The 24,871-nt window shown below is 38.6% G+C and overlaps 1 protein-coding gene across 7 annotated transcripts; it reads right to left on the reverse strand.

Annotated features, from left to right (window-relative positions):
* Positions 1–32: 32 nt before the first annotated feature.
* Positions 33–24,041, reverse strand: stac (C2 and C2B_Munc13-like domain-containing protein staccato). Of its 7 annotated transcripts, none has more exons than XM_065481982.1 (22): positions 23,926–24,041; positions 20,542–20,656; positions 9,930–10,146; positions 5,445–5,603; positions 4,709–4,887; positions 4,606–4,650; positions 4,396–4,555; positions 3,931–4,332; positions 3,759–3,880; positions 3,431–3,580; positions 3,232–3,378; positions 2,965–3,174; positions 2,546–2,756; positions 2,414–2,488; positions 2,253–2,360; positions 1,979–2,194; positions 1,713–1,922; positions 1,466–1,656; positions 833–981; positions 650–776; positions 406–596; positions 33–338 (listed from the first exon to the last, which is right to left on the reverse strand). In XM_065481982.1, the coding sequence occupies exons 2-22, from the start codon at positions 20,652–20,654 to the stop codon at positions 247–249; spliced, it is 3,474 nt and encodes a 1,157-aa protein (XP_065338054.1). In that variant the 5' UTR covers positions 20,655–20,656; positions 23,926–24,041; the 3' UTR covers positions 33–246. The 7 variants fall into 7 exon arrangements, with proteins under 7 accessions (XP_065338054.1, XP_065338046.1, XP_065338024.1 ...); XM_065481974.1 differs by lacking the exon at positions 23,926–24,041 and adding an exon at positions 22,300–22,450; XM_065481952.1 differs by lacking the exon at positions 23,926–24,041 and adding an exon at positions 20,747–20,846.
* Positions 24,042–24,871: the final 830 nt, after the last annotated feature.

Below are 24,871 nucleotides of genomic sequence, written 5' to 3' on the forward strand. Positions count from 1 at the left end.
GAACTAAAAAGTGCACACAATGAAACAAAAAATTTCCTCTTTTACAGAATGATTTTATTCGATAAGAGAGAAAGCAAAAAAGAAATAGGGGTTTTTTAAAATAGGAAAAACTTATTCTCAGCTTTTATGAGAGGAGATGAACAATTAAAATTTATAAAGTCAGCTTACATACGTGTAAAATAAACCTAATAATTAGAAGATCACAAATTGGGACAAATTTTAAGGCGGCGTTAAAGTTTAAGGTTGTTAGTGGGATTCCCTAGTTCTCTCCTTCTTGACGAAATCCCTGGCCATCTTGTCTCCTTGCCTGTGCTCGAGCGCCATAAAAGCTTCGCCTTCTGCAACATAAGTAAAAAAACGTAATTAAAAATTTACTTTGAAAAGGGAATTGGCACGGAAGCTCACCAAGGGCGGACGAAGGTCTGGTTAGTGGCAGGTGGAACTGCGCTACGTTTTGAAGGTCTGAGTCGAAGCGCACCTCGGAGAAGGGGAAAAAAGCTTCGCCAACCAGCTCGTTGCTGCTTAGCATCTCGTAGTCTTTGACCACAAAGTGAATGAGTGCGTTTTCAGTTCGCTGCAAGTCCTCAGAAATAGGCCTAAAAGCATCAAGGTAAATACTGGGCTGGTTTTGTTTTGGGTCTTGACTTACATGTTGAAAATCTCGTCGTATAGTGGGAACAAATTCTTCTTGTGCACCTTGGTCTTACACTTGGTAACACTACCAGCAAACTTGTCCTCGGGGAGAAGGTGCACTTTCACGTAGGAATCACAGTAGCCTGGGTAAAATTGCACGTTGCTCATAAAAGCATTCAGAGTGTAATGAAGTGCTCACCATTTGAATCAGTGGGCCGCAGATTTCTGCCATTGAGGATTTCTATTTTGAGATATTGATCTTGGAACATGCACTTGACGGTGAGCAGCCCGCAGCACTGCTCGGAGTTCTGGGACGGAGTGTGCGTTAAAAGCTTCTGCTCCTCATACCTAAAATTTAAATAAAAACCATTTTTTAACCAGAAAAAGAAAAATACACACTCAGGCACTTAGTGAAATATAAAATTAACAAATGGCTAAAACTCAGCGCTCCTCTCAAAATTTCACTATCATCTGTCCATCCTGAATTAATTTTCCGCGCAGAGCATAGCAATTAGTTGTTGTTTTTATTTTTTATTCTGAAACTCTGCTCAGCACATCCGCGTTTAAATTTCACATTTATTTTAATTTTGTAGGAGATTTTTTTAGGAGGAGGAACAGATTAAAATGAAGATTCAAAATTAATATATTACTTTGATAGAAGTAAACACGCCTTTGCTTATCACACTAAGAGCTTAATTTTAAGCTTAACTTAATAATACAAGTTTTTATATTCATTTTAGACAAAAGCAACTATTCATTTCACGATGCAGTAGCTCAGTTAAAAATATCACATTTTGAAATTGATGCTGCACATCTTTTTAATTAAAATTACCTGTTGAGAAAATATTGCTGGATCAGTTCAGAAGTGTCAAGGCTGTGCATCTTCAGGCGCGCCTTGGTGATAGCCAACAGGTCGGAATTTTCACAAAGGGATGCAATTTCAGTCTCATCGTACTTGAAGAATCCTTCCATGATCCCCAGGGCACCAGAGAGGTTGGCGAAAAACGAGGGCGGCCGTCTCTTCTGCAATTGAAAGCCTGCTATAGTTTTGTGAAAAAACAAAAATCTCCAGTCCCAACCTCAATACTGCTGTCAATCAGCTCCTGCAGCTGTTTGGTCAGCTTGTCCCACACAATTGCCAAGGTCCTCTTGAAGTTTTCCTCGCTCAGGTGGCTATGCAAGGTCTCAAAGTTCTTCTGCAGGTAGTCCATCAGCCTGTCCAAACTCATGTTGTTCTGGTGTAGAAGCTCTGCCGCCTCAACCAGAAACCTGTGCAGCGATGGAATCATCTGGAATAACAATTAAATTGAGCCAAAACATGAAAATAGTGAAGAATCGCACTTACCTTTTCGGCCATTATTTCTATCAGATCAATGATTTTGTTGCTGACGGTGTCAATGGCTTCATCAATGACCAGCTGAAGTGTTTTCCTGCATTGAGTCGCGTTTGATTCAGAGTGGAACTCAGCCATGGAGTTGAGAATGTTTTCTAGACCCAGTTCCAGGACGAATGGATGGATTGCTTGGCGAATGTACTCGATATTGTTTATTGCTGTGCACCACTGCAAAAGCCACGTGAAACTTTTATATTTATAACAGGAGATTAGTAGATCCCTATACCTCTGTTGTGACTTCAAACTTCTTGCTGAAGGCGTTTTCTGTCTCTCCTAAGCCAGCTACTCTTGTGCTCATTTTGGCAGCGTAGAATTCGGAGCAACGACATATGTCCTGTTTACGAAGATTTGAAATTACCTGATCGAAAATTATAACTTCACACTCACGTCGATAATCTTTGCTACAAAAGTGTAGGAACTTTCAACGTCAGGCCAGTTGAGTTGTTTCCAAAATACTTTGATCTGCAGAGCGATTTACATTAGTTCAAGTTCCATTCCTGTAAAGGTTAAATTTCTCACTTGATAATAAATTGAAAGGGTGTCAACGGCAGAAGAGCTGAATTTAACGTGCTCATCAATCGGCTGCAGATTTCCCAGCTCAACGGCCTTCTCGATCCTTTTGAGAGCTTTGTACAGGGCAATGTCCAGCCACTGCGCAACCCCTTTGACAAACCATGTATGGAATTTGCTGCATTTGTAGTCCTCATTCAAGTACCGCCCTTTTCCCATCCTACAGACATTACGAAATCATTATTATCTCTTCCACTTAAGTATATTAAATGACACCGCATAATCACGTGAAAATCGATACATTTACTCACTTTCTCTTGTTAAATGGCACTCTTCTGCAATTTTACATTTAACTTTGAACGCCTTGTACTTTTTCAATTTGCATGCAATCGAGTAGCAAATTAAAGATTGATATTAACTGAACTTACACAACGAATCTTTGCAAGGCGATGTAGAGCTCAAACAGGGAGGTGCCCATTGTGATGTCATCATTGTCGTAAAGGCCTTGTGTGGGATCTTCGTTGAACCTAAGGGGCTTCAGGTTCTTGCAGGTCTGTTGCACGACGGGCTCCACCAGCCCAAATACCCTCTCATCATAAACTTCATAGATAACTTTGGTGTACTCAAACTGGGCCACTCTGTCAAAAGGCAGAAGTTATTATCAAAACGTATCAGAGTTTATTAAAAATCCATACTCTGAGTAAATTTTATCGTGGTACTCAATTGCCCTGAGCAAGTCGGACTGCAGCAAGGAGAGGATTTTGATGTAGTAGGAGAGTTGGATATCCTGGTCGTCAGACTTCTTGTCGTCATCATTGTTGATCTCCATAATGTGCTCGTACCTGTGAGGATGAAAGGTAATTTTCCGCTACAAAAATTGCTTTAAAGACTTACCAGTCTTTAGCGCCTTGTCGAACAGCGTCCTGGATGCTCTGATGGATGTCGCAGTGCGGTCCGTTTGACGCCGAGAGCCAAGCAAACATGTTTGCAGGAAACAGTTCAAAGTCCTTTGGAGGCGTCAGGGTCGTAAGTTGAACCAAAATGCTGCAAAATATTGACATTGTTTGTTGGTAAATCATTATCTGGAAATATTAATAAATAAAGCTTTGGTACAAAGCTGATTTAAAAACTGCACAAATTTAGTGTGCCACAAAAAATTTGATCTTGTACCAAAGCAAGCAAAACAACAAATCAATGACATAAATCAGGCCATCTCAGTTACCTAAGTAGCGCCTCCAGTTGGGTCAGTGTGTCCTTGTCCGTGGGCATCAGCTTCCTGATCTTCCTGATGCACGTCAAGCAGGTAGGCATCAGTTTGCGCGCCGCCTCCCAGAAGACTCTAGCCTGCAATTCAAAATTAAGTACTCAACATTTGGAAAAATTCCACGTTTTACTTCTTCATCGCTGAGGACGCCATCCTTGACGGGCCTGATGAGCTTCTCCAGGGTCCTGCCGAGCAGCTGGAAGTTGAGCGCGTGATCGATGTGCACGGCGCAGAACTCGGCCCACCTGGCCAGCTGGACGTGGTTCTCGTCGAGGCCGGTCTGAATGCGGTGCTGGTTGAGCACGCTGTCGGCCAGCTCGAGGAAGCGGCCGCTCCACTTGTACGGCAGCGGCTGCGTCACCTCCAGGTCGTGTTTCAGCAGCACCCGCACCAGCTGGCGATGCTCCTGCGTGGCCACCTGCACGTTCTTCAAGGCGCCCAGGGCCAGCCGCAGGTGCACCTGGCCCTGCGACTTGGACTTGCCCTTCTTGGTCAGGCTGCGCCACAACTTCACGCCCCCTGAGACCACTTCCTGAAATTTTTGGTTGGAAATGTGAAGGAAGGAAATTTTATTATCAAAGTATTATTCGCGCACCTTGAGGGGAATCTCGACTGTTCCGACGAGTTCATTGTCGTGTTTGCCCGTCGATGCCGTTATTGCTACCTCTTTGAACAATTTTTTAAATCCTTTGACGCCCTTGACGTCGGAGAATTTGCCAAGTTTCTCCCTGACCGTTTCCGCTGGGTCGAAATCCCTGAAAATTTATTTTAAATTAATTGCCTAAAATATTAAAATGCAACTTACCAAACTTCAATAACAAGCACGTCATTATTTGGATCTTCAACAGGTCTGAAATTTTACCAGGCGATTTTATTTACCGAAAATTCACTTCAAACCTTCAACTCACAGTGAGAAATGTTCCTCCCAGGTTGGCTTGAGCGTCTTCGTCTTGACGGAGGTGTTGTACCTTTGGGTGGGTCCGTTGGACAGGTAGAGTGTGCAGAAAGGGTCGCTCAGCCCGTTGCAGTCCTTGGCATGCAGCTCGTGCGCCTCGATCACTTCCACGTTGAGCAGAATGTCTGGTGCCTATCGCAGATTACGCAAAATTGTAGTTTCAATGTGTGTTTCTCATCTAACACACGGACCACCGACTTTTTCAAACGCTAAACAGACTTTCTTGCGCGCGCGATTAACTCTCTTGACTACAAAATGTGAAAAAACGCACGCACACACCCGACTTGACTTCAAAGTATGAGAACAGAGCCCTTTAGCCGGCGTTATGCGCGCGCGAATGTTTTCAATTTGTGTATTTATGGGTCACTTGCTCGGCTGCAAAGAACCAGCAATTTAGCTCAATCAAAACAAGCGCGCAATACTCTTACGTAAATGCCCGCTGACATATTCTGCGATGTCAATTGTTTATGTTCAAAGAACAAATTAATACACAAAGCTCAACAAATCGTTTATTTCACGTAATTTAAGTTTAATTGAAGTTAATAAAACAGTTATGAGTCAAATTCATTGAAATTGCTTTGCAAATCAGCTTAAAATTAATCAAATTTTGTTTCTGGTAGGTCCCAAATTTGGATAAATATTATAATTTGAAAAGGAACCTCAACTTTAAAAGGATTTATATATTTTACCTCCTTTGCTCTGGCTTCTTCAAGCAGCATATCATGTTTTTCATCGTCGAATTTAAATGCCGTTTTCAGGAAGCTCAAAATTTCGTCTTGATTTTCTTTGGCACCAAATCCGATTACATGAACGGTCTCGTATAGAACTTCTGCATACAACTGCTCTACCTAGAAAGACAAGACAAATAAAAATTATTATTTAATTTCATGCGCTATATTTTTTAATCCAAGTTTATTCCTGTTGTAATTTGTAAAGAGCATATTATTTTAGCATTTCTGACAAACAGTATTTTGCCTCCTTTTTCCCTATTCGCTTAGCAAAAAATTCAACCCTTGAAAAAGCAAGTTATGCGAAAATGAAAGGAAGTTGTCTTTTTGCAAAATAAATATTATCTGTTTGATGTCCATCGCGATGGAATCGAAATTCAAGAACTTCCTGACTCTTCTGAAAGAAGGTGTTTTATTTATTTTTTCAGGTGGGTGCATGCGGCCTGCTTTGCGTCACCCTCGGCGGTCATCATCACCAGCGATCGACACACACACGGCCGGCCAAAAATACATTGGCGCTAAAAAGTTGGCAAAGGTACGCGCGGCGTGTCTTTCGAATAGAACAAAAAAATCTGCCGCCGGCCGCAGCACAATCGATTTACTTTTTCAGCCGCTAGGCCCAATGAGCACAATAAAAATAAACCGAAGTTTGTTTACTTCCAAATTTTACAGCTGCCGATCGATAAAATTTGGACATTGCGAAATTTTAAAAGGCTCGCCGGTCATTCAATTTACAACTTGATACGCACGCAGCAGTAAAAGTCGAATTTTAAATTAGCCAGTGCACGCACGCTCGCTTCGTTTGAATACATGCATGCGGGATGAGCGCGTTTTTAAACTCTCTCATATTATTATGATTATGTGTGCTGCATAGCAGCAGACGTGCTAATCGGGCACATCCTCTAGTTGCGTGATGATGGCTGACCTTTCAATTCTCATTGTTGTCCGAGCGATTTTTGCTATCAAAGTTGAAAGTTACGGTTCAATAACGTTAATGATTTAATTGATTTAAAAGAATTTAAACACCATTGAGGCAATGTAGAAGAATTTTATGATTAAGTTGGGTTGGTTTTTTAAATTCATTAATTTTCACAACATATCTGGTAATAAATTTAAAGTGGATTAAAAAGAAGATGCATTCTCTTCCTATTTCCAACAGCTGAATCTAAAATTTTATGCATGTTTTAACTGACTGCTGACATCTTGTGACACAAGATTACGAAATAACATCGTTTTGACGCTTTGCCGCTAATTTAGTTGATTGGATGATTTAATTTTAATCGTAACTGTTAATTTTGCAAGCTTTCTGTCATTTCTTTTTCATGTCTGCGTTTGTGTGTATATCTTTTAAGAAAGTAGATTGAAATGAATATTAAAAAAATCATTTAGAACTATATTTTACTAGATTTCGTTATTAGTTTTAAAATAATTTTTGAAATTAAAATCCGAGATTCAATAAATCGCTATTTTAGAGCTCTTTTGATGAAATGCAGACACCACAAAATATTTGGAAAAATAAAATCAACCAACACAGCTAGAAAAAAAGGATTTTATATTCTTTCTGAAAATAAAAATTCTAGTATTTCTTTCTCTATAAACCATAAGTAATTTGTTCTCAGGAACAACATGCAAATTGATGTCGTTTTTCCGGCCTAAGAAACTTTCAAAATTAAAATCCCGAATTTTCACATAACTTTCCTCACGAGAAATGATTGAAAGTACCGTCATGTTGCGCAGGTAGGCCTGCGCCTGGAGTTGCATGTGCTCTTTCTTGACCCCCCTGAAGGTGCCGTTGATGGTGCCCTGCCTGAGGACGGCGGAGCGGCGTCGACGGGCGGTCGGCGGCTCCGTGGAGCGCCTCGCCGCCGCCCCGTCGATGCCGGAGCCTGGGGCGGCAGCCACCCTATTCTCAAAGTGCAGCAGGTCGCAGGTTCGCTGCGTCCAGCTCTTGAGGGCCAACATGCATTTTTCAGCGCGACACCAGACTGACCGCGCGCGCCGAGCGAGCGGTCCAGCGTTCGGCACACTCGCCGCCGCGCGCTCCCCCTCCGACCCGACATGTCTATTTATTCCCGCAGCTCCCCTTGCAGCGCACGCCGCGTCCTCGTCACCGCCGATTAATTAAAAACCCCTTAATTAATCCTTTGTCCGTCGCTGCTTCAGCTGCAGTTCGCCATGTGGCACCCTAATTGCTTGAAGGCACCGCACTCACTTGGACCATTTCGCAAGCGGAGCTCATTTGTCTCCAGCCATCAATCCACCTGTGGCACACTTTGCCCTTCCTTATTGCTCCCTTTTCAATGCAAATTATTATCACGAGGAAAGTGGAAATTTGCTACTTTACGAGGCTCTAATTTACTAAGGAACCAATTCATTAAGATTTAGGACCACTAGCGCAGTGTACAACGGAATTTATGTCGAGGAACACATCAATTTACATGTCATTGTCCTTGCAGAACTTTAAAAAATTTAAATGAAACTACGTAGCAGCGATATCATTTGTGACAGATGTATTATTTATAGTGCATTTAAACTAGTACGTCAGTTTTGAAGAAAATTTGATAAGTAAATTGGTCTAACCATCATTTTCCTCGTGTAAAGAAGCCATTTCTTATTAATACTGAATCTTGTTTTTTGTCTAAAAATTATAAATACATAGCTGTTATATGCTCTTACGACTAAATGGTTACACCACAGCATGTCTATTTATTAAAAAGGCTGATTTACTGGTTCTGGCGAACCATCATTAAAAAAACTGCCTTTGTTAGAGAAAATGGTTCCGAAGCTCTGTATCTTTTAAACAAGCCTGAGAGCGAAAAACTAGAGAGTCAATACATTTTCTATAGAGTTAAAAATATTTTAACTCTTTTAATATTTATTTTATTACTTGTTTATTCTTTATTTTTCCCTTTTTAGGCTCTGTTAGGCTCATAATATGTATGCTACACAGCTTTGTGTAATTTTAAACAAGCTAGAAAAAAATTAAAATAAAATTATCCCAAGACGTTCATGAAATAAAATAGCTATTTGCCCTATTTGCAATACATTGGGCTCATGATTACCATAGATTTAACGAAAGGTGAAAAATATTAACCAGAATTTGAATATATAAACAATCTATATCTATTCTTTTTGTCGCATAGAGTACGGTCAGATGAAAATTGGCATCGAATTTCGATTTTGAAACATTCCTTATGATAAATCCCTTAAGGAATTTACTTCTTTGTGGCTCCATAGTCAACTTAAATGGCCGCGGACCGAAAAATTTCAACTGGTTATCCTAGTTTACTTCGTTGAAAAGTACTTAAATTCAATATAAGTAAACAGTATTTCAATAAAGCATGAAAGCGGACCTTCCTTGTCAATGAGAAGAAAGCCCTGTCCAGAAAAAGGATAATTTTTTGGTTTAAAAGCTAGTAAAATTAAAAGTATATTATATAGCTTTTAGTTTATTTAATGAACTCAGAATAACTAACAGATAATTACAGCTTGGAAAGAGTAAAAATTCACATTTAGAGTCAAATTTAAGCAAAATGTCTTCTTCATTCCTTTTAAATCCTGCTTTACGCGATGTGTTAATTTTCGTAATTTTTGCGTGGCCCGTTATTAACAAATTATCCCAAAACCACTTAAAACTACTTACTTAAATCTACTTTTATGAATGCCGAGTTCTGTTTAACAATCTTACTGCTTTGAGTTGAGTAAAAAGATCCTTTCAAGCATATGTTTGTTTTCCTCTCTTCTAAAATTACACGACGTGCACTGCAGAAGTAAAAATAATGGTCTCGCCTTGCCGGCAGACTGGCGGCTACCAACGCGGTACAGATTGCGGAGAGTATGCAACTCGCAGAGCACGCGAGCAAAGCCGGCTCCGTACGTTCTAGTTTAAAAATTTCCAACGCCGTTTAACCAGGGTTCGTCAATTTTGTAATGCACCACTGGTGTTTTGCGCAAAAAGATAAAACAGCTGGAAAAAACCACCAGTTAAAGGTTTTTTATGGCATTTTTCAATATTAACCCCGAAAAGGTCACATTTCGCGCCAAAAAAGTCAGAAATTGCGGAAAATTACGATGACGTTGAATTTAGTGTTAAAATTTTCGTTCTTTTGGTGAAACCAGCTAGCTTTTAGGTCATCCATCATGAGGATTTAGATCTTCAATAAAAATGCCCGTGTTTCGGAACTATGCGCCAAATTGCAGAAAAACCGCAAAAAGTGTTATGCAATGCACTGTTTTGTTTCGGAAAATGCGGGTTTTTGCGAACCATTAGCTGCTTTAAACTTGTACACAATATTACTTTACCAGGTTGAAATTTAAATCTCATTAAAAAGTATTTTGTCGATGTGTTTAACACTAAATACCCAATTTTGTCTATTTTCATTTTTTAGTTTCATCTTTCAAAACAAATTACAGTACTAAATAAAAAGTAAGAATATCCGGACTTACGTTGCTACCAAGGACGCGGCTGAAGATTTCGGCCTCCTCCGGAAGATGCTCCTCCTCGGAGTCTTCGACGGCCTCTGAATTCTCGGCCTCCTGGCTGCACTCGGCGGCCACTGAGGACGCACACTCCCTGTCGATGCTCTCCGAGACCCTGAGCGAAATGCGGTTGCGCATGACGCTGCCGAATTTCTCAAAGAACTCGCCATCGCTCTGCCGAACCCTGTAACAATTAAAAGATGGTGTTAATATCTCCTTCACGTCTCGTCGTAGATGCGTCTTTGACATTACAGGCGAGCAAGAAGCATTTCGCGTCGAAGAAAAAAATATTAAATGAATCGAGAACGGAGTCTGAAGACCGAGACTTTACTCTCAGGGATGCTCCAGCGAACTGAGCTTTCTTCCACAAAATTCTCGCTTTAATGTTTTCTCTAACTGACGTCAATTAAGGCATAAATATAAAGACTTTTTTTATCTAGTCAACTCGTTTGACCGCCGTCAGGTCGCATTCCACCTGAAGCGAGAGAGCAGCCAGCTGGGGCAGCAGACAAAAAGCCCTGAGGCAGGGGGAATACGCCTGCACGCCTGACGTCATTATACAAGTTTTAATGACGGCCTCGACCAGGAGACGTCATGGATAGAAAAAAGTCTCTCTCAAGCGGATCCGCGGAGGAAGGAGGGGATCTTTTCGAATTCTTTGCTGAACAAAAGCCGTCTTCCCTTCCCTTTATGCTACAAATCGAGGCTCGTCTGCGTGCCGAGCTTTTAAACGTGTGTTTACTTTGGCTTTAAATGGGTAACGCGGTGCGTGTACGTAATCGTGTTTTAAATGGCTTAAATGGCACGTGGTTTCGGCGAATCTTTTGTTCCGTCGATTGGTGGCACATCCGCGGAATTGATTAGCAGGCTGAACGTTAAAAATTAAATTATTGAGGTTCGTTGCATTCATTTAGTGTTGAATTAAAGATATCTGTTAACATTGTAATGCATTGCATTTGTTAAAAACTGGTTTTAAAAACATTATTGTTTACATAGGCGGACAATTGTGATTTCAAGTATTTCTTTTTCTTTTGATGAATACCGCCTGCAAAGAGCAATACTGGTCCGTGAGCCTACAGATAGTTGACAAGGCATGCTTAAAGTGGAATGATACTGGGCAACAATTGAAAATTATTTAAATTGTTGGATGCCTTAAACAATTTGTTCAACAATTTGCAATAATTAAAAAATGACCTTCCTACAATAAAAATTCAAATTTTGAATTTTGCCATTTTTATCCAAAATTTACAGTGCTGGAACATATTCTCTTGGCATATTCCGATTGCTCTCGTCGAGATCTGTCCAACGGTGTATGCCACTTATTGGGGAAACTCTTGGTTTTGAAATTAAATCGGATTTCAAGTAAGGAGACAGCCATTACCATTCGAAAAACACGCTAACTTTCCAGCCAATTTTCTGAAAAAATTACAGCGCTCCTTAGGTCAATTTAGGCTTTAACTGAATCCTAAGGGATGAGTTTATGCATTGGCAACCAGCATTTTCCAGGCTTTTCCAGTATCATTCCTCTTTAACTGAAAACAGCCCTGCTACATTATTTGTACACCAAAGCGAATCGCTCTTTCAGCCAGCAATAATTATTCTTATCAACTTATAACTCGATTTAACCGATAAAATCCGAAAAAGGGATAGTCGTTTTGGTTATCTCTTGCTGAAGTGCCAAATAAATAGTGAAACATTCCATTTCTCGCCACAGTCGTAGTCTTTTTTATTTATTTTGTTATTCGTCCAAACCTTGAGATATAAAATATTTTACTTGCCACACAAATTCAAATAATAATCAATCCGTTTATTTTATATTTCATGTGTATGGTTCGATCAACATGTCACCAAAATTTGAGCATTACGACATGCGGCATTGTTGTTTGCAGCGCGATGATTCAGGGCCATTTTTGAATCAGACGTACTTATTTGTTTCGCTGCACGCATCCCACTCCGGCCGCCTATCTCGATTTTACGGCATTACATCATCAGCCGCCCGAATCCCTGTCTTGTAAGATCGACTTGATATACACAAATAATTTCACATCGAGAGAATCTTGTGCCGAGGGTTCAAGGCTGTTAAAAAGCAGAGTTTTTTTGGACCAATCAGGCTTGAGTGGTATAATCAAAATTCGAAAGGGGATGCATTCCAGAAGCATGGTCTGTTTATTTTAAGACGCGCCAGCAGACCGCTTTGCTAACAGTTTTATAAGTTTCAGGCTCAAAAGTGATTTAGGAATAAACACGTTCTCTGTAACGCATTTAATTTTAAATTTCACATTTAATCAACCCTGATAAGATTGTGTTGTTTTGGTTTGAAATATCAGCTTAGTCATTTCATTACTTTTTAAAGTATGAGATAATAATGTGATTTATTTCGTTCATTTGGTATTAACTGACAAGAATTCGACTATTACCGTTGAAAAAAAAATTCCTTCAATCCAGCGATGCAAGATGCAATGCAAGGCAAACCACAGAATACGGCTTCATTTTGAAGTAATAAAATTATTTCGCCTCTCGCCACACGACAAACCAAGGTTGCCTCGTTACCGGGCCCAAACAGAAAACAAATTCATCTGACAACAATAGCACAATTGTGTGTCGCCAAAGTAAATTCGCAAAATTCGCACGGTGCGAAAATTTAATTTGCATAATGCGCCCGAGACAGCAGAAGGCGTGTGCTTGCACTCTTATAAAGGCCGATGATGTCAGAATCAGAATCGCGGTGCGGTGTATGCACAACGCTCAAATAACTGAAAGGGCGCCGCGAGAGCATCGGATCATCGATTCAAGGATGGCGCCGGTAAGGGGTGAGTCGGGTGGCCGCACTACAACACTTTGTGCGCAGAAATAGTAAGCCGGTTTTCTTATTGATCTTCAACAGAGCCGCACGATTTTAATTATTTCTAGAGGAGAGGGAACTTCCGATACCTCTCTATGTAATAGAAATTTTGACACTTTTATAAATTGAGGTCGTTGGATGGTATTTAAAAAAATCTCTTTAGCTATTGAGTCAAATTATACTAAAAATCAAGTATTTCTAACCTAGTTTTGGTTTAGATAACTTTCAAAATCGTTTAAAAATAAATATCTGATCAATTTAAGGCAACGAACTAGTTATATTGAAAAAAATTCTAATTAAAACAAGAGATACGCAATAGCTTTTAATTGGTGGCATATAAATTTTAATGAATATAAATAAAACCATATTTACTTTTGTAAAATCAGAATATTGCTTAAAAATATCTCTAGATCCCAGGACGACAGTTTAAATTATAATTTGGTATGAACCTCTACCGAAATAGAAGAAAAATTAATTTTACACGTATTTTAAATAAATTGCCAAGCCTCAAACATCATCCCTTATTTAAATAATTTTCCAATTGAGTGCATCAGCAATTGTCCAATCAACTTTGGAAGCAATCAGATCGTATAACTCACTCCTCCTGTACGGTGTCTGACTCATCCGCCTCCTCACCGTCACCGAAAGGCAAGGTCTGCTGCTGGGCGACCCTTTGGACCCGACACTCGTCCGCATGTCTGGAGCGCGCGCCCTGATCGCCCTCCTCGTGCAGCCGCTTGCAGTATTCCCAAAGTCCAATCTCGGTGCCGGCCATCGCGAGTTGTCGGCCAGCTGGTCGCGTTTACAAAGAACGGGAAGTGATTGTTTTTGTCCACGTACAGCAGCAGCAGCAGCGGGAGAACGGATGCTCCGTCGGTGCGCTCTCGCCCATCACTACCGAGCGTGCAGCCGCCGCGGCACTGAGACTTGGGCGCCAATGCGCATGTCCGTTGCTATGCACCTTTGTGAGAACGACTGACTGTATGTATTTACAATCACCCAGCAGCACCTTCGGCGCAGTTACTTTTCCCATCCTGGGCCGCGCGAGTGATTAATTGTTCGAGTCATCATTGGATTTCGCATCGCATACCATTCTGAGCTAGTTTTCTCATTTCAAAATAATCTTTTGATTGGATGACCTTTTTTATCTTTTCATATAGAGATATGGCGATTTGCTCTATAGTCCATTTTAGCACGATTAATTCAATAAATTTCAAATACTTGTATAAATAAAATACTTATTTCAAGGGGAACAAAATTGCTGTGAATGAATAAAATAGAAAATCTAATAATTTTTTCACAATCAACGACTTTATGATTTCAGAATATATAATAGGTTTTAGTAAAAATGTGCGTATAAACTAGGAAAGGAACAGATGCTGTAGAAATTGGGAGAACAACACTTTATTGAAGTAAAAAGACTCGAAGATAATTCAGACTGCTGTCTGCAGAAAATCATCTCTCTTTTTTCCTACGCTATTAAAAATAACAATTTTACACGGCCGGCCCATAAATTTTAACAAATTTTAGTTTTGAAAAGTATTTTTTTTTAATTTGGTCTTCCAATTTTATTTTTCGAACGGAACAATGGCATTGTATTCAGGGTTCACCAATTTTGCAATGCGCAAAAATGCACCACTGGTTTTTTTGCGCAAAAAAAACACCAGTTTTGGGTTTTTTCCGCATTTTTCCGAATTTAACCCGAAAATAGTCAATTTTCGCTCCAATAGTCTGAAAATTCGGAAAATTACGTTGAGAGTTAAAATTTTCTGTCTCTTGAACGAACCCGTGGCTCTAATACTGATTTTGGTGATTTTGAAAAATCCTATTTTTGGTAATCCGCATCATGAGAATTTTTTTCCATAAGAAGGCATGTATGTGTTTTGGAAAAATGCGCAAAATTGCAGAAAACCCCGCAAAAAACAGTTTTTTGCAATGCAGTGGGTTTTCGCGGAAAAATGCGGGTTTTTGCGAACCCTGATTGAATTACCATGAAACAAGATAAAAAATATTCCCAGTGAGGAAATATCCCAATTTGCAATGATTTTTACATAATATTTTAACAGAATAATAACCTATCAATATATTTTACAACAATTGCCAACATTTTTGAATGACATTGAAGTGTTTTGCTTAAGTTTTACACAAATATTTTGAAAACCTTGAACTTGCTTTTCAAAGAAAGTACTTTTAGAATTTACAAATGTGCAAGACTGTTAATGTATAAGTAAAGATTGCGACGAGTTCTGTGGAAAATACGTTTTGGACCGTTAATTTTAGATGAACTTTTTTCTGGGTTTCCGATCGTCAAATGAGCACGAATCACAAAATTTTATGAGCAATTTAAACAATTCTTTTAACTGTTTTAAACTGTCATAACCAGCTGAATCGGCAACGAGTCCAAGGAAAAATTCATTCATATGTTTCGCGCGTCAGGAAATTTTTCTCTCGGTTTAATTTTTAGGGTACGAATTTATTCACTGGCGAGTGTCGTTTTTTTGCCATTTTTAGACAATCGAAATTTATACAAAAGCGTGCGATTTTCAGGAAAAGTGCCATTTATTTGAAAAGCCATGTAATTTTAACTAATATTGCTATGTAAAAAACATCTAAACCGGCTCAGAAACCGTCTTACACAGTAAACGATCTAATTATAGTTGACTATTTTGCGAAAAGAAAAAATTAAAAATTTCACAGACCAAACATGGTTTTTGGAAAAAAAAGTTTCTATTTTTACAATCCAAGTACGGCCAACTCCTATTGGAGTTATTGGCCGGTGCTCCTGTGGCTATAGATGCCTGGCAGCATAGCCAAGCACAGCAGGGCGATAGTTATAAGACAACATTATAGTTATCAATTCATACAATTGATTCCGTACAAAAAATGATAAAAAATGCGATCAAGGGAAACACAAAGATATGGTGCTGCAAGAAGAAACACTTTGAGACATCTAAAAAACTTTTTGCTTTTCCCCTTTTTCGTTCTAAATCATAAGTCAATGCATTGGAACAAACAATGGCTCTTAGAATTCATGTGAATAAAAAATAAATATCCAAAACTCATAACAGTAACGCCCAAAATGCATTGATAGTCAATTTAAAAATGAAATATATTAACAAGTCTTCTCGTAGTTCATGGCCATAATCAAATAGCGACTATTTTTAAGTGTTTACGGTGTTTACAAGCTATCACTCTCTTATTATAGATGTTTATATTCTCACCTATATACAGCAATACATCAATGAGACAAGTCAGAAGCAAAACATAAAAAAGGGAAAATTGATTATGATATGCTTTTAATAAACCTTATTTGTTTAAAATTGTACGCATAAACTATAATTTTAAATATTTTAAAAATTCGATCACTCGAGGTTGTTTTCATGTTGAATATAATTAAAACCAGGCTTCATCCTCGTTGTCAAAAAGAGAAATTCGTCGTTTTTATTCCTCGACCGCAGTTTCGACGTCATCACAAACGTCCTAATCATGAGTTACTATTACAATCAAATACAACAATGCAATAATGTCACATCTAAAATCACAAAAAAATCCATACAATTCTTAAAAAACACCCACCTATTCACTGAACAAAAAGGTTCCCTACCACCTGTGAGATGTGCGTGTTTTTAACAAAGGGGTGGCTTAGAATTTTTACATTTGGTCTTTGGAGCTTGCCTCAAGTGCCTCATGAAAAGGTGGGTGTTTTTTTAAGAATTGTATGGAACTTTGTGTGATTTTAGATGTGACATTATTGCATTGTTGTATTTGATTGTAATTGTAACTCATGATTAGGACGTATGTGATGACGTCGAAACTGGTCGAGGAATAAAAACGACGAATTTCTCTTTTTGACAACGAGGATGAAGCCTGGTTTTAATTATATTCAACATATCATTTTAGAGCCTGAAAGTGGTATACAATTTTCATTTCTTTACAAGCTGGTTGTTTGAAAAATTTGAGTTGATAATAGCTGTATTAAAAAAGTAGACTTTGCATTGTTGTGTCAAGTCGATGAAATTTACGATTATTTCGTCTTGAATGAGTAACAATGATATCGCAGACCTCCGGGTCATAGCGGGCAGCCTAATTTGCCAATTGAGCAGGCAATAATAACAATTTTGTCGTACGACTTTCCTCAATAATCATTCTACACTCAATTGAGCATTCAGAGCCATCAAGGCCGTCGAGGAAATAATCAAGATGAATTAGTTACTTCTTCTCTTCACAATTTTCCGCGTTTTTAACTAACACACGGTGGTCTATCGGAAGGCTTGTGTTTTGTTATCAAACTCGCGTTTCCGAAGAAGCGGCGGCGGCGACTGCAGGTGGAAATGACCCCAGGTTACCTTTCCTGCCTTCTGACGGCTGCGGGGCAAGTCGGTGCTGCTCGCGACACTGAACTTGATAATGCACTTGGCCTGCGAACGCGGCCGCTTTTACACATGCAAGAATTCTGATTATTCCACGCATCCTGCGAGCTATCTCCCCTCGTCGGCGAATACAGTTTTGTATTTCGGATATCAGAAACAATTTCCTTCGTGATTTTTTGGTACGTTTGCCTTGTAATTTTTAGAAGCGCACGTTCGCTTTGAATTAGTTTAAAAGACCTGCGTTGAGCGAATAAATTATCCCACGACCACGCACATGATTTTGCTGAATCATTCATAAATAAATATTATGAATTATTCTATTTAATTAAAATTATATGTAAGATGTTTTTGGCAGTGTATTTTGCCCACACAAAATTTATAATTTAAAAGAGGAAACATTTAAAAACATAAAACTTGTGTCCATTTTTACCGTGCAAAAAACCTTTAAAAGCAATTCGTTGGTCTTGTTTACATAAATTTCGATTAATTTAATTTCCACCCCCATTGAATGAGTGACTCACCAGAAGGTGCTTCGCGAGGGCTGTAAAGGAAACACCTTTCGCCTCCAACGCCGCCTCCAGACCCGGATGAGCAGGAGGCGGTCCACCGAGAGCTGCCAGCACCGCTTGCCAGGGTGCTCGAGGGTGGACGTGGCGCTCCGAACCCCCGGGGGTCCCTCGGGCTGCGGCCAGGGGGACATAGTCGCCCCAGCTGGGCCACAAGAACACGATCTGAACCGACCCGGACTGGTTCACCCGAGCGACTGACTATACGAGTTAAAACGCGATCGAGACAGACCCCTGCCGCTGGTCACACGTGAGGGGAGCCAGCCGCTAGCAAATCAAAACACACGCGCACGCCTCGCAATATAGCGGAAATTTGACCGATGCACGCACTCCCCTAAGGTACGATCGATTGGTCTCTATATTTAATCATTAAAAATAATGAGCGTGTTTATTCCTTTCAAATCCAATATATTTTGTGTTCGCAGATCAAACAAATCCATTTTAAACTATACAACTTTATATACGCTTTGATTTTCGGCTTGATCTTGAGTACAAGCTATTGTCAAGAACAATCCCATCATCTTTTCTCTTTTTTTTCTCAAAATAAATCCGTTATTTTCTTTTTAGCATATTTGTAAGGAGCAATAAAATTTGGATGAGGATAGTTTTGATTTTAATAAATATTAAATTATTGTTTGAACCTAATCTTAGTTACTTTTAAGCTAATATTAATGTTCTAGACAAGACAAAGAAACCTATGAAATTTACAGCTACTGGACAGTACAAAAGCGTGTTTTTTTTAAGTTTTACCTTTCCAAATTTCACGATAATCAGCAAAGCATTCTGGATTAATCCGCGCAGAGTTGAGCCATTTGATAATATGTATTAAATTTCATTAATTTCTGGCTAAAAATAAGTGCATGTGCAAATAGCGGTCATTTTTCCCCAGCGTTTGTTATCTTCGAGAACAATACAGTGGAGTGGTCGTGCTGGACACGGTGCAATTTAAATATCAACCTTTCTTTGCGCTGATGCGTTTAAATCCCCAGTTCGGGCCAAGCTTTAAAACCTTTAAATTATAATGGCAGGATGTTGCGGAGATTTTTCGCCTGCTTTCCTTGTGCACACTTCTTCACGCGGTGCTGGAGCGCATCTCGGCGTGAAGGTTCATTTCAAGGAAAAAATGCATTTAAAAAAAAGCAAAAAACTGGTCTAGCAACACGCAAACTTTTAGCTCCTTCGTTCTTACGTAGGTCCAAAGATAATAATTGTGGGAAAATCGAGGCGGTGATTAGTTTGCGGTGTTTCCAGAAAGTGACGGCAGATCTAAAATTGCTATGACGTTTTTGTTTGTTTACATGCATGTGGCCGAGCTTAATTATTTATCTCCCCTGTGCGGCAGGCGCCGCCGGAAGTTGAGTCACCTGTGCTCTGCACTGCACACAAGCAGGTGGATTTGTTTCGCTGAACAACAAGCACAACACAACTCTGCTTTTAGTTTAAATCGCATTCATGCCACGCTTCTTCTGTCACTCCGTCTATTTTTCAATAAATTTTTTCTCATTATAGAATTCTTCTGGCATAAAAACTCATTGAAGGATTGAAGGAGATATTTTTTTTATCTTAAATCCAATTAAAATTCGTTGTTCGTATAAATCGTATAAAAATAAAATTGCCAACTATCTTTTTAAAAGTAAACAAAAGGTTGATTAATTATTCAATAGCACGATTGCGGTTTTCCTTTACAATAGAGTAATTTTCATTTCAATATTCACACCTATGCGATATGTGAATCGTGCTGCTGATTGTGAGTTTTCACTGTCACGGTCGATTTTTACATATTACGTGACAATAAGAGAGGGCCGTCAAAATCAGCAGACCGGAAAATTTACAGCTCTAGCGGGAACAATTAGTACCTTTTGCTGCCAAAACTTAAATTTGAGTATTTTATAATTTTGCACTTCCTGTGATCTTAATCTGAAATTTGGGTTTGAATGCCAGTAGGTTAAAAAAGGAATTTAAAATTTATCAAATTTGTTATTTATGCATGCCATCCAGGAAGAAAGGGAACACAAAAGTAAATTATTGGATAACTGCTTTAACCCGCAGGTAGACACTGTGACCTTGCTTGAATATTTGTGTAATTTGCCCTGTAAGCGGGCGAGGGATAAATTTAAATTCTCAAGCCTATCTCTTCCTGCTTGACCTTGGTCTGACTACGTACAAATAGGGACATAAAAATGTCAAGGAAGCTGCGATACGGTGTGGTCAAGAAAAAATAAGGACTTATAACTGGCTCCGGCGTCTTCTAAATAACCTTCTTATAATAGCGTCTAGGTGCGTGCGCTTGACAGATTAGTTACGCTTAGATGGCATACCTCTGATAATAGTTAAAATGAAAGACCTAAGCATTCATTGCTATAAGACGCATTTCTTGTTTGATACTCATCTTTAAAACAACGCAAATTTGAAATGATCAAATAAATTTTTATTTTTTAAAGTATGATAGTTTAAAATTGTCGGCTGGTTTTTCTAACCCCAGCAAACCGAGTTTATTTATTTGCATCAAAATAAAATCTTAATATGAAGCTCCATTATTTGTAAGTTTAAAAGTGCTGGAAAACTACTTTGAAGCTCACCTTTGGAATCATTACCACCAAATCTGTGTTTAGGAGAAAGCATTTATTTATAAAATTGATTATTATTTATTATTTAACTGAAGTTGTGGGTGGAATAACATTTCAACCCTCTTTTTTATTGTTCAAATGTTTGGGGCAAATCTGCCCTGCGGAACTACCATTTGAAACTCAAATTAAAATGATCCCGTCATTGAGAAATAATAAATTTTGAATCAAACTTACTCTGGGGTAGAGTTTCTGGCGAGACATTGCTCTTCATCTTCACGGAAGCTGATTTGGCGCTGAAAGTTGAATTTTAACTTGCGCTTCAGATTTTTCTTCATCCAGTCGCCCATTGCTGTAAACAATCGAAAATTTTCCATACAACAACTAAAATAAATTAATATTTATACGACGTATAATGACTTGTTTGGAGAAATGATCGTACATTGCAATACATGCCATTTTTCCGTTGTCTTTTCGCGAAGCGCGCCTCGTTCGCCCGCTTCTGGCTTTTTCGTAGCTCCCGGCATCCACTCGAAACTAAATATTTTGCTCTCTTTCTCTCTGATTGTGAAGCCAGCACTGCACTGAGCTGTAGAGAGAATAGCAAATGCTCCATATCTCTCCCACCATATAAATTGCTTGTGTTGGACTTTCGCGAAAAGTCGAATCTTATTTTTAGCTCTTCATCCTCCCAAACGGCTGGTGCCATGCTGGCATTTATTAGCCTTTAGCTAAGATTCTATCAACGAGGGGAGGTAAGAAATTGCCTTAGTCTTTAGCTATCAGAAACTTGCACTCATTATTTATTCAACGTATGCGACCTTCTTGTGCGAAATATGTATTTGTAGGAAAGGCGGGACGGCATACAAAGATACCCGGCATAATATTTGTCTGCCAGCCCGAATCTGATTAACGCGAACTCATTGTCAGGATATCGAGAGCGCGAGCAAATTCTAATTTAAGGTGGATTTGCCACGATAAGCCAATTCCACGAATGTGCTTCTTGTGTGGTTGTCAATGTTATTCATGATCGTCGAATATCTTACAATTTAATTTTTTTTAAATCTTGGTCAGACCAGCTGCTGTGACGTCAAGCGCATTGAATTTTGGTTATTATCTTCCTCGGATGGTTCTGATCGATTTTATGTATGACATACACACGATCATAGGGGACATACATTATAGTGTCCTACTTCGTGCGCATGTTTCGTTTTGAATGAAAAGTTTGCTGACTAAAATAATATTTTGTGAGTTTAGGAAAATTCCTTGTGAGTGCTTAATTACAAATGTCTTGGCACAAAAATAGTGCCATTAAGTTAAAAAATATTTTTTGCTTTTTCCTTAACAAATCCAATCTTTCTTATCCCTTATCTTTTTTAACACTTCTATTTAATCAGTCATTGTTCGAGGGGAAAAGGGAAAATACTTCCTTATCGCTCTCTTGATGCGGAAACATTCACATCTGTTGTGTAAATTGTTTAATGAATTACTCATATTTTAAAATATGCTCTTAACCAGTTGGTTAAAGCTCAAAATTAACATAATATAAAATGCCAATTTCTGACTTGTTCTCTGATCTAGGCAATAGCTGATTGAACTAGGCCTGAAAGATACCGTTTTTGTTAGCTCTATGCGTTCGCCTGCTCTTGCTTTGTATTAATATTTTATTTTTAAATTTAATGACTCATAAAAAGGAATAAAATAGTTGTAAAAAATATAAATCAAACCTGAGGAAAAATTTCACTCGAGGGGTTTGTTATTTGTTACATTCTTTAGTGCTAAAAATGAATCACGTTGATTTCAGAGCTATGTAAGAAACTTGAAACTGTCGATTTTTATTAAATAACTTTGAAATCAACGAGGTTGAAGTCTTGTAATTCATTTGCCATGTAAGTTTATATTTTGGTTTACAAAATAAAATCGCCTGTATGGGTTGTTCTCCCCATTAGTCTAATGATAAAATAATCTAAAACGAAATGCGTAAAAAACTCTTACCCGCCATTATTTTGGCCCAAGGAGTGTTGTCAAAATCCGAAATGCGTCTTGTTTCTCTGGCAACTGAACTCAGAAAGGCACTTTAAACAAATTTCTTCCTGCTGAGGAGAGTGTGCGCAAAGCTAGAGCGCTTGTTTATTCGGCGACACCGGCGTCTGACTCGCACGTTTGCAAGGCGAATGCTCAACTAAGTCAAATATTCAACCAGTTGTGCAATTTACGACCCCTTGCTTGTTAAAGAAAACACGTCATTGAGTCCACACTTTCGCTATATACCGAGACCACGAATCACAGGTTGAAAAGGATCCTCACCGACACGTTTGTTTTTTCCCTGATAATTTTCGAGGGGCATGTTTACTTTCAAGAGAGGTGCTGTTTCGTCGTTCGGACTGGCGCGCGAGTCAATTAGCATCGGAGAAAATTAGGGCCTTTGATGTTTACTCCAGTGGCTTTGAACAAGAGTATGAGCTTGTCATTTAGGCCTTGCTACCAAATCACCTCTGCAAGTAGCTCTCGCAATGACATAATGGCTTTTACAACTATTTACTGCTGACACACGAGACAGGAATTAAAAGTACATTTTTATACTCTGTTATCTGGAAAATGAATGAACCGACTCAGTCATGCATCCATAAACTATTTAAATAAATTTTAATGAATATTTTTTTAAATTTAGTTTTATCACTTATATGCTTAATGTTCTTTAAAAATTAAATTTTATTTTGCTTCTTGGAACAGAAACTTTATGAGGATCATAATATTTAGTATGGTTGATATCCGTAATACCATGAAACAATAATTAAAATTTATATCACTTGTGGTTATCTGTAAAAAACTATAAAATAAAAATAATTTTACACGGCGCATTAGTAAAAAAACGCATTGCGCGACACAAAAGATATTTAAAGTGTGACTTTACATTAGAAAACTGGACTTTGGACGCACAACATGGTACTTGCAGAAACAATCCACCAAAAGCATAATATTGATAAATTAATTTACACTTTTGAAAGTTTGTCCCATCCAGCTATCCAGCTCTTTTGGAGATTAAAAAATAGCTTATAAACAATTATTGAATGATTCCATATACCATGCTGCATTCTGATTTCTGTCACTTATTGTAATTTGTACATGAAAATATATTAATAACTGCCCAGCCGATTATTCTCAGGAGGATAGGGCTTGACTTTTGTTGATAAAAATAAATCTTTCATTTTGATGCGTTTAATAGATTTAGTATACACTAAATCTGAATCTAAATCTTTCTTATTTAATCTACTTATTTAGAAAATGAAATTGATATGCACACTTCCATAGCTGATTGTGAGTAAGGACAACTTTTGAAGCAGGTTCTTGCTGTAGGTTTTTTCTCAAGAAGGGTCTTTCAATTTGATACAACATTATGTTGAGAACCGGTTTTAAATTTTGTAGACTGCGTGCTTGCAAAAATTCGGAAAATTGCCTCTACTTACGTTACTGACAAAATTATATAGACAGTCCAAGCGAGATTCTTGAGTCGCAGTACTAACCCTCATTTAAAAAAATCACAAAAAAGTAAAAAAAATAGCAAGATAATTGTGTTTCTGCTTAAAAACATGCTTCCATTATAGATAGTCAAAGACTAACCTTTAATTATTCTTCAAGACAAAAAGTCTCACTTCATGTCTATCCACACATTCCGCGCCGCGCTGTTGTTTACTCCTCACGTGAACGCGTAACTGACTGAATTCAGGTAACTACTGCTGCGCGCCATCCAAAGGTCTCCCTTCCACGAAGCCACAAAAGTGCCCAAGGCTGAACCTGTCGGGATACACATTACGAAGTGAGGTGTGCGTCCATGATGAGGCTAAAATAAAAAATACTACTCTTTTGTGAGCTAGCATAATTTCCCATGATTGTGATGGAATTTCCACGAGAGGCGCGAGATCCTGACGTGTGGATTTGGACTTCCTGTGCTTGGCATCCGACCACTCTGTACGGCAAACACACTAATAGTGCAGGGAAGAAGACCGAGAACGTTATCCACTAATATGTGACCACCGCCACCGCAAGATATATGCACCACCACAATCGACATGACAATCTTCATTTTGTTTAAAAATACTTGTAGAATTTGACGTCCACGACTCTTATATAATTTTGAAGGCCGTTAGCTGCTTCTCCTCCCGAGTACTTTGACCTTTCACCCAGAGGCTGAAGGACTGCACTGGTGACTTTGCAAAAAGTGTCTGTATTGCAAGACAGCGAGAGTTTAAACGGTGCTTTGACTATTTTAGGTGCAGTGCGGAGAGAGAATATACTATTTCGCAGATATATATTTTAGTTATTTATAATGAGACGTCAATGTGGATTTAATTCGATCCACATACAAGCCCTGATATTGCAGGACACATTTCATACAACTTCCATAACCATCGTGGAGTGGAAAACCTTGTTGCGTGTGGTGTCGCACTTTTTACTATTTTAAAAAAGTGTGTTTTATTTTAATAATATAACTTCCACACATTTGAATATTAAAAGTGAAAATTTTCAGACTTTAAATGGCCAAACATCCTGTGAAATGAAACATGAG

The sequence above is a fragment of the Cloeon dipterum genome, chromosome 1 (genome assembly GCF_949628265.1).
Source record: "Cloeon dipterum chromosome 1, ieCloDipt1.1, whole genome shotgun sequence".
Lineage (NCBI taxonomy): Eukaryota > Metazoa > Arthropoda > Insecta > Ephemeroptera > Baetidae > Cloeon > Cloeon dipterum.